Source organism: Gavialis gangeticus, unplaced genomic scaffold (genome assembly GCF_001723915.1).
Source record: "Gavialis gangeticus isolate Ggan-Ray unplaced genomic scaffold, GavGan_comp1, whole genome shotgun sequence".
NCBI lineage: Eukaryota > Metazoa > Chordata > Crocodylia > Gavialidae > Gavialis > Gavialis gangeticus.
The window spans coordinates 143,849,147-143,863,566 of NW_017729024.1; the positions used below are offsets into that span (position 1 = coordinate 143,849,147).

General features: G+C 38.6%; 1 protein-coding gene across 3 annotated transcripts in view; it reads right to left on the minus strand.

The window, feature by feature from the left end:
* Window positions 1–296: 296 nt before the first annotated feature.
* Window positions 297–14,420, minus strand: part of GPBP1 (GC-rich promoter binding protein 1) — a 60,054-nt gene continuing 45,930 nt past the window's right edge. For 2 of the 3 annotated variants that reach the window (XM_019517834.1, XM_019517835.1), the window contains 7 exons: window positions 14,051–14,117; window positions 13,167–13,351; window positions 12,539–12,679; window positions 11,785–11,949; window positions 8,855–9,039; window positions 2,216–2,318; window positions 297–1,306 (listed from right to left, as the gene is read on the minus strand). In XM_019517834.1, coding sequence (XP_019373379.1) covers window positions 1,148–1,306; window positions 2,216–2,318; window positions 8,855–9,039; window positions 11,785–11,949; window positions 12,539–12,679; window positions 13,167–13,351; window positions 14,051–14,117 — 1,005 coding nt within the window. In that variant the 3' untranslated portion in view covers window positions 297–1,147. The remainder of the gene's footprint in view (window positions 1,307–2,215; window positions 2,319–8,854; window positions 9,040–11,784; window positions 11,950–12,538; window positions 12,680–13,166; window positions 13,352–14,050; window positions 14,118–14,420) is intronic. The other variant, XM_019517833.1, reaches the window with a different exon arrangement.

Below are 14,420 nucleotides of genomic sequence, written 5' to 3' on the forward strand. Positions count from 1 at the left end.
ACTATCACTGAGAATCAAAAAATTACAATAGTTTGTACAACCTCAATGAAACTTATGTAAAGAGCTAAAAACGAAAACCAAATAAACCTGTAATACGGTGCTCGTATTGTCAGTCAAGTGATCTTCAGTAAAGAAACAAGCATAATAAATATTGCAGTTGTTTAAGAAGGTGCAATTATGAAGTTACAGGAATTTTAAACAGAGCTACTGAAGAACTGCTTACTGCAGTTGAAATCAGCAGATGAAGTTTCCACAGCGTTCAATACAAGGACTTGCAATGATTTCCTTCTCAGTGCTTGAAAGGCAGCTACTAGTGCCAAAGGACATTTGTATTTAATAAAATGTAAACAAAAACAGTAACAGGTTCATATGAAATGCACATACTGTACACATCCAGTTTATTTTCCATGTAGTGGACTGGTTCCAGTCAGTATTTCTGCATGTGAATAAGTTTAGCAAAATGCTTATTTTCCCCACAAGAATTTGCTAGTGTCCATTGCGAGTAGCTTAGGTCTTGCAGCACCCAAATGAAGCTCTCGATTTAAGGTCAGGTCTATAAATTTGAAACTGTGGCAGTAGTCTTACCATAACAATGAGCATACTACAAATGGCTAAAGAGCAAGTATGTTAAAAGAAAAAAAGTACAACTCAATTGAGGAAAAAAGGTTTTGTGCACTTTGCTCATTTTGGCCAACATGCTACATTGCTCCTTTTTTGCATCCAAAATTGACTTGAGAATTTCCACTGTAAAAAAGAAATTATTTGGAAAGCAAAGCACTGTGTCAAGTTGCCCTTTTTTCTTAAGAGTCTTAAACATTTTAAAACAGAAGCTTTGCAAAACATTACACAATTCTTGTTTTTATTAAATGAGAAAAATCTCATTTGTTATATCGCTAGCCAGAAATGCTGCAGTGATGGAGAGTCAATGCTGGATCAACCAAAGTCCTCATTCTACAACATTCATTTACAAAGAAATTATAGTAATGTTCAACACAGCCCAACACAACATTCCTCGTTTTCTTCAAAAAGAAGTCCCAAAATTCTTCCTCAAGTGGGGTATTTTACTACATAAATTAGATTTGTTTAAACAATTCACCCCAAAATTTGCATGAGATCAGACAAGTTTCTTCAGCTGTATGAGAATTCTTCACACATCATCATCATCTGATGTGTCACTACTGCTTGTCTCAGTATCCTCATTCTCAAGAGTGGGCTTGAAAGTGCTGTTTTTCCAGGGGCTAAACTTAAAGTCACAGATGAGGCCATTTTTCAGAATGCCATTTTTTCGAAGGCCATTTTTTTGCAGCTGAAATGTAAAAATAAATAAATAAATAAATAAAGCTAAAAGCTGTCTGTAATGAATTATGGTAATACAAACTTTTTTTGTACCTGAAGTATTTATATGCGTTACATTCAAACAGTGTCATAAGACTAATAACTGTGCTACTTAATGCTTAGTCACAGGACATTTCAAAATTGTGTAACATTGTAAGATTAACCAACCCATGGGACACTAAAGTTTCATTCCTGTCAGTCAGGAATATACACCAATGGTAGAAAAAAAAACTGTCAGTGTTTCATTTGTTTCTTTACTTTTCACCCCTTTTCCTTAGAATCAATGGAGATAGTTTTCTAAACTTCTAGATGCCACAGAAAACCCAGGTTTAAGAGAATTATAAAAGGGCACAGAAACCTACAAACAAGAAAATTCACTTTCCATAGATGGAAGACTAGGGACTCAACAATTCTGTACAGCTCCAGTGCCAGTTATATTAGGCAAAACGTAGTTGTAAGCACAAAATTTCTCTTGAAAAGTGGAACTTTAGTCACACAATGTGAATTTGTTAGGTACCAGATTCAGGAGGTGTTTTGTTTCTTTTTAAACACCTAAATCCTGTTCAACCATGAACATTTTTTAATTCCCATTCACTGCAGAACATCAGCCATCTCTGGCAGCCAATTCTCAAAGCTTTAATGTAGTAGTTTGACATTAAACAAAAAATAGTTTAGGCCTAAAGAGCATAATTCAGTGCTTTCCAAACTTTTCCTCAGCATGACCCCATTTATGGCCCCATTTCCTTAGCACGGCAAACTCACTCCCCAACCCACACTCCTACAGCCCCACAACCCCATCTGCTGATACTGTAACTCCGTTTGCAGTTGCGACCCAGTTTGGGAACAACTGGCATAATTGGTTGGTAGCTTTTAGTATCACCTGTTCACTAATGACTTGGAATTCCCTCATCTCATCCTCTGTTAATGGAGCACAAGTTTCATCATTTTCACTGTCTTCCTGCCAACCCATCTCCTTTAACAACCTAGAGAAAGAGTCCAAAAAACAGAAGATTTATGCAATTTACTTCAGACACTGAATTTTTCTTTATAATTTACCTAATAGGGAGTTGGTAGATCAGCTAAAATGGCCCTTAAAGCACTCATTTCAGTCTACTGAAGTACATACTTCAACATCCATAAGCACAATACCAGGCATACAAGCAAGCATTATTTCATTAGGTTCTGTCAAGGGAGCGATTTACTTTTGGCCATCTAGCACAGGGGCAGACAACTATTTCGGCTGGAGGGCTGCTTAATGAGTTTTGGTGAGCTGTTAAGGGCCGCAATGGTAGTCCCACCCCTTGGTCACCATCTTGGGACTGGAAGTCCTACATCTAACCCCTGATTCTTGCCACCAGAAGACCCTCCCCTCACCCTGGAAGTACTCTTTTTGGGAGGGAGGGTGCTGCTATCTTGAAAATGAAAAAAACAACCCAAATCACATACTAAAAAGTAAAACATCTACTATAACTCATTTTAATTTTATTTTAAAATATTTTTGTCCTGATTTGTATGTGCTTGCATAGTATATCTAGAGGCAATTGCATAATAGCTCAAAATACAGTCTTACTCCTGTATAGTGTGTGTGGGCATTAAAGGGGTATATATGTGGGGGTAAGTATGGTAGATGCAAGGGGGGGGAGGGGTATGTGGTGGGGTGGTGATGAGACTGAGATGGGGCCAAGCTGCCAGCTCCATCGCGTGCAGCTCTCGCAGACTGCATGTATGTCTCATGCAATGCAACCAGGCAGACCCCACTCCCAGGCTCTACACTCCTGACACCCCATTTTACCCCTGCTGGCTCCTGGGCACCAGCACGGGCTCTGCGCTCCCAACTGCCACCACCATTCCCCTGCCATTTCCCTACTTTCCCTCCCATCCACCACTGCTACTGCTGCTTTCCAGCCCCTGCCACCACTGTTTCCTGCCTGCCTGCCTGCCAGCCCACCGCTTCCCCTGCCTGCTGCCACTTCCTGCTTCATGGCTGGAACTGAATGGCGCAGCATGGGACCACCCCAGCCTAGCACAAGCTGATAGCAGCAGTTTCTGCTCCTACTCCCTTCCTCCTTACCAGGCCGTGCCGACTCCATCAGGCCTAGCCCAGGTCCCGCAGCTTGGGCTGACTGTGGCTGTTTCCCCCCCCTCCCTCTATCCTACCTTATCTGAATTTCTATTCAGATAGAAGAAGGGTGGGGAATAGCAAAAGGGTCACCAAGCCAGAAGCCACAGAGGCTTCCAGCTGGGGGCTGGGAGCAGGGTGGGGCCAGGAGGGCCTTGCTGCTCAGCCGCTGGGTCCTGCCACTGGCTCCCCCTGGGTCCTGCTGCTGCCAGTGCCTTATCTTTGACAGGCAGCCATGTGCAGATAATAATTAATTCTCTAAATTTTTTAGGGACCCCACACACTGGACAGAACAGCCTGACAGGCCAGATCCAGCCTGCACGCCATATTTTGTCCACCCCTGATCTAGAAGGCACATGAACGCTGAACCATCAGAAAGTCTTTCAGATGAAATCTTGCTCTCTGGTAAAAGCCTATTTTTGCAACTCTGGAATATAATTAAAATATAACTGAGGATCAAAGTTTCCCTACATATTTTTCAGATACGTATTCCCCATCTCTAACATCTGTAAACACTGTGCGTGTCCTTCAGCCCCTTGCACCAGATTTTACTCTCCAAACAGGCCTGATAAAATGTGCAAACACTCTGAAAAGATGCCTACCAAAAGCCTGCCTGTGACTAGATCAAAAGCAAGCCTTTTTTATTTATATAAAGAGACAGTATCCTTGCTACTTGTAGCATTTTTTTAAAACTTATGTTCCATCAATCTTAAAGAAAAAGAGGAAAAAAAAAAAAAAAAAATCAATAGAAAATTCTAAAACTCTGCTTCTGTAAAATAGTCCCTCTACAGAGCTCTGGAGAAAAGAAAGGCAGATTAGGAACAAGAGACCAAGGATATGAGAACAGACTGCGTTTAGGATATAAATGTATACAGATGGGCCTTAAGACAGAGACAGCTGGCGCTGAAGGCCTGAACCTCACTCAACTGCTACCTCTAGCAAAGAGATATACAACCAGGACAGTCAACTGGAAACAGTTTACTAGTTTCTACTAGTTTACAGAGACCAACATTCAGATTCTATGTTCAGATTCTAGTATTATCATCAGAAGACAGAACATGCAACTCTTTAAAAATTGGGTAACAAAAGAGCAAAATTTCCTGAACGGAAATAAGTTAATCCTTTTAGATGCATCAAGTCCCTGCTGCTCTGTCTGTATGGCTTAGAAATTCTGCCTATCTCGACTTTAATATCTTCAATGATTCCTGTGTTAGAAGTGGTGTACAAAAGTTCTCCTTCAATACTCCTGAAATTAGAAAATGAGAAAGGATCCTTTTCCTCATTTGATGCAAAAGCATCTACTGTTTACATTACTCAAGCAGGCCCGCACAATACTTTTTTGACAAGTCAATGTTATAAAAAAAACCCAGAGAAGAGTCCATCTAAAAAACACCAAAGCAAACAAGCCTATCACACCAAAAGCCACGTTCTGTTGTAAGATTCAGTCCTGCTCAGAGAGAAACATTTTTCTGAAAAATCCACCTTATCAGTATCCCTGCTTAACTGAGAAAAAAATCTAGACAAGGCTAACCAAGGTGCCCTTGCCTCAGAACTTTTACACAGGAGTCTGCAGAGAACTCCAAATATCAAGAATAACGTGACCTGATAAAGGAACATCCCTGTCAGGATGAACATGTACTGTATGGAACAGATGAGCAAACAAGAACTGTAAAATTAACAGTCCTAAACCTATAAGCAGTGAAGTGGTATGAACTTAGGACTGTTTTCTGTTCATGGTTAGACCAGATGAAACTGAATCAAAAAAATCAGACTGAAAAGCTTACTTCATAAATCTGAGAGCATTTTTTGCCAGCTGATCTGGTGTGAAAAGGCCACAAATCAATATAAAGAAACTTCAAGACTACAGGGAGTCAACAGTACACACTTACTGGTGGTTATTTTGCACTACTAGGTAGCAGAGGCAGCACCATGGTGTATAAGGGCCTGAAACCAATTAGAAACACAGAAAAATTGTGTCATGAAGAGTGACCACATGAGTAATTAAACAACTGAAGGTATTTGCCTTCTGAAGATGATGGAACATGTGGAATCTGAAAAAGTAAAACTAATTCCTGTTACTAGAGATGAACAATAAGGCATACACCTTCAAACACCCTTGTTACATGGATCATTACATTGATGGAAAGCAACAGTAACACAGACATTAAAATCCATATGATTTTTTCTGAAAGATATGCTAGAGCTCAAATGAAAGCATTACAAGGCAGGCAGGCCTGTCTGCTAAAGAACAGACTGCTTCCAATGACTTAGAAAGTGAAACTAGAAATGGGTTTGAATGGGAGTGGAGGAAACAGGAGAGGGTTGAAGTCATACATGGTCAGAACTGGTAGGATACTGCCTTTTAGTGAAATTTTTGCAAGAGGCAGATAGAAAAAAAGCTGACACGACTTTGAACGAAGACCTTTTAAATGCTGAAAAGGACTATATCCTAGTTCTTAACTGTTTGGGTATCATCAACTATTACTTAACTATTTGAGAAGATCTGGGGCTTCTAAAGAATAATTTTGAATTACATCTCTAAGTCAAGCCTGCTTTTCAGAAATAAATAATATTTTAGAATCCTTGTAGAACCAACATCCACGTTACCAGTCACACACAAAAAATGTAAACAGCAAACCGTTGGTTAAAATAATGCTAGCAGCTAGAAAATAGAACTGAGTCAAAAGGCAGGCATACCCCCACAATATCAACTTGATAATTAAAAGTACTGGTAGTAGTAGTTCAACTACAGGCCAAGAATTTAGCTTTTCCTTGATCAACATACTCTGTCCAGAGGAAAATTAGCAGACGACTTGGAGACAGGACAGAAGATTAGTCCAATCATTTCAAAGGAAGATATGCTGTAGCTCAAACTTATGTTAAGGCCTGATAAAAGAACTTTTTGGAAGGAAAGCAGGCAAATCCTCTGAAGAAAAACTGTCTCCAACAATTTAGACACTGGATATGGGTCCTGGCATGAGGTCAGGGGAGAAGGGAGGCGGGACAGTACACATAAGACCACTACTTTACCCAGTACCCAAATGTACTTCAAGTAGATGCTCAGATGGGTCTAACAATCTTTGTGCATATTAAAATATGAAATATGCACAATGTTCTACTTAATACAGTTTCACATCAAGATATAGTCTTCTTATAAAATGAACTGCCCTTTGACAAGTGGTTCAAGAACTTTTCTTGTTTAGTGCTTCTTTAAATATTTTACCATGCTACCTTGCAGCACTTCAAAATAAATGAATCTTCCTTTTTCAAAAGGACTATTCATTATTTTGCTTCGGCATTTTCTTCTAGCAATGAAAGTGCATTACTGTTACAGAACAGTTCCAGTAAAAGCCATTATCCTCTCTCTAATCCAATACATTCTGTTGTAAATCGAAGAATCAATCAAATTAACCTACACTTCAAAAATGCCTGAAAATGCTAGGCTAGTTTTCCAATAAGCTACTCTTTGCTACTGCTTTCATCAGAATTGCCAAAAAACATTCTACACAAAATGCAATTACAAGTGTTGCAGGATGCCACCTATCTTTTGTAAAGCAGCAGCTGTACAATTAAATTAATACTGCTGGCTGGGTTCTAGCAGCTTGCAGTGATTCAATAAAGTGTGAAAGCAAAGTGCTGTATATCTTTAATAGTCAGAGACAGCTAGTGAAATACAGCTTCGTACATCAGCATTGCTTGCAAGACTGCTCACAGGAGATGTGGTCTCCCACCAGCATCATATACTTGCTTATGCAGTTACTACTTCAGATTACTTGTATGACAACGTGGAACAGGGAAGTTCAATACTTTTAAGAAATCACTTTTTCTCTGTTTATCCTATTAGTTGAGCCAATGACTGAGTACTTACTACCCATATTTCAAAAATAACTAGGTCAACAAACTTCAAGTCAGACAAATTTAAGTATCTTATTCCTTTGACTGTTATGCACTTTCTAAAGTGAATTATTTTTTTAAAATGGCCTGTGCCTTAGAATACAAAGTAAAAAAAACAAAACAAAACACTTTTTATATGCACATTTCCTTATCTGCCATTTTAATTCTTTTCTTAAAATCAAGAGTCAGAAAAGGCATCTTCAATTGAAGTTAGGGATGTAAATAATGATGATTAAGGACTTTGTTTAAACTGCCCTAATGGTAGAGTTAACAGATAACGTGCATCTACCTGGCCCTCACCTATGTGCACTTGGGAGAGCCCCTGGCCTGCTGCTGCTCCATGCAGCTTTATGGGACTTTATGGGGCTGTAGCGGGGCTCACTGCTGCTGCCAGCAGTAGCCCCAGGCAGTCACAAATTGGCCAGCGGCACAAGCAGACTTGCAACGCCCCCTGCCTGCTGTTGCCACCACCACTCAACTGCCCAGGGACCAGGGCCAGCCACAGGCAGCTGCGGTGAGCTCCACCACGGTCCCCATGAAGCCACAGGCAGCAGCAGCAGGCTGGGGAAGCCCCTTGACTGCTGCTGCTACTGGCACACAGCAGCCCAAGTGCTAGGATTATAAGCAGCTGCACCGGGGTCCAGAGGCCTGACCTGGTACATTGCTGCTGGTGAGTGCGCACACACCTCATGGCAGATGGCAGGAAAGCCACAAGGGGCCCAATCCTTCTTGTGGCAGCACGTTCCTGGCCCCTTCCCCAGCATCTGGCAGGAAAGAGGCCAGGGCTGTCACAAGGACGATATGGCCCCACAGCTCCCCTACCATCTGCCTCAAGGCGCCTGTGCACCTGCTGCCAGCAATGAGCCAGGCCAAGACTCTGTACACCCCAATGCAGCTGCTTGCAGCCTCCCCACCATATGGCAGGGGCTTTCCTAGAGCCACTTCCGCCTTCTCCACTGGACTGCTCCCCACCCCACGCGAAAAGATAACTGGTAAGGTATTACCAGTTAGGGATGTGAATGGTTAAATGTCTAACCATTCACATCCCTAACTGAACTATGTTTTATTTTCAAGGGATTAAAACAGAACAACAAGTTTCTACGTACATATTAATCTGAGACATAACTGTGTTGTGCATTTCAAATGCCTATTCTAAATATTCATATGCTAGAGACATATTTTACTGAAATCAAGCTATTTGTATTCCATTCCATGCAAAAACAGATGAAATCTCATCTAGTTTAAAATAGATACACAGGCACACACTTTCTAAAACTGACAGAGAGAGATGTAGCACAAGCAAAGGAAATCTATTTCATAACACCGTCCTAATTGCTAAACTGTTAAATTAGGAATCATTCTTGAGAATTTTAAAAATTAAGTGCAAAGCCTCCTGAGCAGATCTTAAGTTTTAAGTCACTTCAGTATGTGAATAAATACGTTCATATCACAATGCTCAATTCAGGACTGGGTGTCCCCATCACCAATACTAAATTAATTACTTACCTATGCTCTGCCTCAAGTGAGCTCGAAAGGACATCTGCCTGTGGGAAAGCTGAAGACCGAATGATTTGCTGAGAGGTCACCGAAGCATTTCCATTTTCTTGTGGAATTTCATTTTCAAAATTTCGGTTTATGTCCCTCTCGTGATGAGCACTGTTGCTATTATGCAAGTTAAATGATTCATCATCCTGTTAAGAAGTGCAATAAGTATTTGTTACATGCTATTCTAAAAAAGGTCTATTTTCACAAAGTAAGCTCTTGGCAAATGCTACAATTTATCTACAGTTGCTCCGATTCATAAGTGACCTTCAAAATGTTAACGTCTAAATTTTTTAATATAAATTGAGAGATTGGTACTTGGAGATTGGGGGGGTTAATTGTTTAAATTGCAGCCAACTTCTTCACTAGGTTCAAGGAACTGTGAAAAGTGCTTTGCTGTTACTAAACATTTCTGTAATGTGTGTGTAAACTAAATCCCCATATTTAAAACATCACGATCACAATCACAATGGAAAAAAAAAATCAACTTAATAGTCTATTGTAATGCTAGTGAATATATCCAAAAGTGATTTATAGAACTCAGAGTTTTAGGAAAAGCACTCTGGAAAGACTTCTGGTTATTTCTATGAGTTTCTAGCACATTACATTTACATACAGTCTCTCAAAGCTTTACAAAAATGTCTCTCCAATGAACACACAGTGTTTACTCAAAGTAGACTGGGCTGCAAGCCCTCTTGGGGTGGAATGGAAAGACAACTCTGAGTAAATGGCAATCAAACCAACAGTAATTTAGGAAAGGAAATTTAACTAGAACAAAGTAAATAGCTTAGGTATAATGTAAGTTTTCAATTTTACATCTGGTCAGAACATCAAGGTTATCAATGGCAGTTGTATGAAAGTTCATGGAATTTTAAACCACTACAAACAGGGATGGCCTCAAATGTCACACTAAGTAGATCTACTGCAGTCATACCCAAACTAGCTAGCTCAGGTACCAGCAGCAATCTGACTGCTACATGACTAATACAAGGTAGCTTACCCCTCGACGAAACTCAAGCAAGCTACTTTGTTTAAAAAAGAGTAAAGGGGGGCACAAGGATATATCTGCACGGTAACTAACAAGACAAGTTTTTGCTCTTGCTTATCTTTTAGTAACTTATGTTCCCGAGCTGGCTGCCCAAAAGATAGCCCAACTGCAAGAATGACAAGTGTTAGTAATACTGCAGAGATGAACATGCTATTTTCAGCGTTGTTCTGAGCACAGTATGCTGCTCACCTTTATAATGGTTTTGAGTACATTTCTTGCCAACTGGTCTTTCCTATTAGTCTCCTAACTGTACCAGATTTCTTCTATAACTCTCATTGCAACAGTATCTTAGGAGCTAGTTATTCATTTGAGCATTTCTCTGTTCAAATTTAGAGTCTATTGCTGCTTCTGCAGCCTGTTGACAGTTATTTTATTATTGTGCAGTAGCTTAAATACTTTCTTCTGTGTTGACAGTCCTTACTTCCCCAATACTATAGGTGTTTGTGTACATCACTGTATTGAGTTGGCAAAAATCCACTGCCCACACTAAGAATGTTCTACATGTCTTATGATGAATCTGAAGATGAGTATTTTGCCTCTTTAAAATGGTCAGACATCCATCCATCCAAAAGACAGCTCTTAAATCTGATGAGAACAAGTAACTGGAAAAAAAACAGTTTGTCTTGTCACAGTCCTCCTCCATTCCTTCACTTTTATTCTCCTCTTCCTTTCTTTCTTGGTCTTCAGTAGTCCTGGGTCAACTGGCACAGCTTTAGAAGCCGAGAGCATATTATTTGAAAACACTTGCATTTCAATTTCCTAAAAATCCTTTGCTAGAATGGGAAGCTGGACAAATACTGTAAGGTGGTCTTAAAAGTACTAACTGGAAATGAGCTGAAAAGTAACTGTAAAGAAGCCATTCATGGGTAAGGTTTTTTTTCTGCTTACTGATTTCATGATCAAATATGCTCAATTTTTCAAAAGAAACTGGATTCCCCCCTCAATTAATTCAGATAGTTGTAAGTATTATTATGCTGCTTAGTAGTGGAATAAGTTAAACACACTTACATAAACAGCAAATTCATGGCTTATATGAAGCAATTATTGAAAACCAGAAACAAGTATTGAGATCTTTTAGTCTATATTCAGGGAGGTCCTATCACTGGAGTTAGACAGGAATTTTCACGTGAAAGACTGCCTTTCAACAAAACTTTTGATTTTAAAATTTTCCAGTAGTGGAGAATCCTCTACAATCCTTAGTAATCTGTTTTAGTAGTTACCCAGTTCATTCAGAAGCTTTAATGCTAGTCAAACTAGAAGCAATTTTGAGCTATTGGATCATATTAAAACATTAGTATATTAACACAACTGTCACTCAGCTCTTGAAATACTCAAAAGCAAGCATCACTAAGGAGATGCCCAGAATCCTAACGGGAAAAAAAGAAGCCTACTTCAAACTAACATGCAATGGAAAGGATTAAATGAAATAAATAAGTAGTTATCAGTAGCTACATGGATGAGCAACTAAGCATGCATAATAAGCACAAACAAAAAAGAATGGCAGTCAAATCATCATTTCATATGCTGCCAACAAAAGTCCAGTAAAAATATAAATCTGAAGAAATGTATCAATTCTTGTTAAAAAGAGGAACTAAATGTCATGGTATAAAAAGGGCAGTTTTGAGTATCTAGCTCCAAGCAGCTCAACAAGAAATAATCAATTCTTTTCGTACCATTAAACAAACTTAGGACTCCACACTTATTTATCACAATGACTTTCTAAATTACTGGGACAATTTTACTTTTGTGGTAGTAAGTATATGTAAGTCTAGTTATAACCAAAACAAAACATACACTACAACATGTTTTGAGATATGTTTTATTATTAACTGTTGAAGACCCCTACCTTCTCTTGCCCAACATGATTCTCATCTTCATGTTCCTCTTCTACTCTATCCCTTTTAAATGCCTTCAAGAATTCACTCTTCTTATCCGTGCGCATTCTTGTCAATTTTGTTAAACGAGGCTGACTGACTTTGTCAACAGGCGATGAGGAATTTGACCGATTACACTAAATGGGGGAGAAAGGACAAACAAAATATTGAAAAGATTGATGGATTAGAAACAACTATGCTGATGAGAAACAAAAGGTTCCTTTTACTGAGCAAAACTTAAAAAGATCCACGCCTACTATGGTTTCAGGTTTCACCTGCATCCACATTCCAAAATTAACATAGTATACCTATATAAAGAAAAAAAAATAAAAGGAGGATATTAAAAGTTCCTGCTACCCTTGGGTACTCTGTATACTTTGTATGTACCCAATGATGCAACAAATTTTGATGCCAAAACTGGCAATTCCTTGATTCTCTCTCATCAACAGCAATATTTCAGTTTAATACTTTGAGAAGTTTAAAAAAAATGCCTAATCCACCATTTTTCCTCCACACCATAACTACAATACAGGATGTCAGGTACACATGCTGGAAGCATGCTCACAACGTTAAGAAATTAAAATTTCAGTCATCTGTAGCTTGTCTGTTCCCATAAAATAAATATCTATAAATCCTGTAATTTAGTAAAAATTCTATAGTTTTCACTTGGTACCTAGTGAGTTAATCAGATAATTTCAAATTTTTAAAGGACTGGATGAAAAATACCTCTTTCACTGAATTTTGTGATGCACTAAAAGCCTTGGTAGTTGATTTGAAAGCACTGAAGTTCCCAATTCCATATGCAGACTCATGAGGGAATGGAGTCCCAAGTTTATTTTCTTTTGTTTGGCTTTTCCATTGTACAGGCTAAACAGAAGCAAAAATCTAATTAAACAGATGTGGATGTGCTTTTAGTAATTTTTAGAAAAAGCAAAATTATTAAAACCAATACTACTGTAACCATAGTCCTAATTAATACTAGTACAAAACCAAAATTGTTTCCTTACTGGAAAGAAATTACATTCAACTTATTTTCACTTTTTGTTTTACAAAATATTGCCTGCCCCTTTTGAATTTAGGGTGGTCTCCTTTGGTTTAACAATGGAATAGAACAAGTTACACAACTCTGTTACATACCACAATATTAAGGAGAGCATTTTCAACAACGTAATATACCATTGTACTGTTAGTTCTCAGGGATGTCAATTCCTGATGTGACAAGAGAGTGAATTTAATACTGAAGTTTAGCTCCATAACAAGGCAGGGAAAGGAAACATTCCCAGAAATTAAATGTAAATGAATCCTACTATGAGAGGTATATTTATTTATTTATATTTCCAGAATTCAAACTTACTTTTGCAGGTGGAGTAGCAGGTTTAGGGACTAATCCTTTATAAACACTTGTACCAGTTCCATTCTTCACAGGTTGTGAATGAAGACTTCCTACCACAGGAAATCCAGATATCTGCAAGTCTTTTGTACTGCCTTTTTTAATGACCAGCATTCTTGGAGATCTAGATTTAGGATTCAGAGGATACTCTGTACAGAAACGAAACAAGAATATTAATTCTCCTCAATTTTGCAGTATTCAGAGTGTTGACCAGCAACGTGGTCCAAGTAAAGAGAATGCTAGAAGGCAGAAATTGTTTAGTTCAAAATTACAGCTCCATCAGTATCTTTTTCTGCATTGGAGACACAGTATTTAGCACTTCTGTTGAGAAACTGTATTAAATTTTCTCCTCTGGGAAGCTATCCTGGTGATCTCCTAAACCTGATGCCAGGGTCCCATGGAGGCTTCCTTCAGGGGCTTACCTTCTCCTTCAAGAATGTGCCAGAAGCCTTTTTCTGAAGTCTCCAGCTATTAGTTATAAGACACTTCTCATCAGCTTATCTCTGTTTGCTCATGTGGCCTGTCCAAAGACTATTTCCAGGTACCACCTTTGTAAAAAAGGGCCTTGCAGTGGTAATACATGTGCTTGAAGAGCCAATTTTAATGGTCATGCTCACTGCATAAATTATGGGAAAAGGCCACCTTCTCCACAAAAAGATATTAATTAAAATATCACTAAAAACAAAATCCTTAACTTCAAGTTATACAAGTTTGATATACAAAAGGAATAAATATTATATCCAAAAAAAGCCTTCTCATTCCTTTCTCTGTGCTTTAAGTAAAACACTATTAGAGACATGGAAACAATATATTTAGGTTCAATTAATTATTTAAATAAAACCACTTACCCCACACACCTGCAGCTAAAGATTTATTCTGGTTTGGTTCCCTTTCATATTCTGGATTCAAAGATGGCTGAAAGGAAATATTTAAAATGTTACCCATATTTCAAGAGTGACCGATTAAAAATGAAGTGCAACAGAAAATAGTAACAAAATTAAATGTAAGAAGTGATCTCTTGTCCTCAGGTTTATTGTTTATTGATACAGAAAATGGCAAATAAACTGGCCCACATATCTACCTTACTGCTCGTGCCCTCTCCAATTTCATCCCCTCACGATAGGCCTCTCCTGGATTGCAATAAATGCACTTCTATGGATTGCTTGGTTGGGAAGGGAGGGAGGTGGCAGGAGGAGAAAAAAAAAAAAAAAAAAAAAA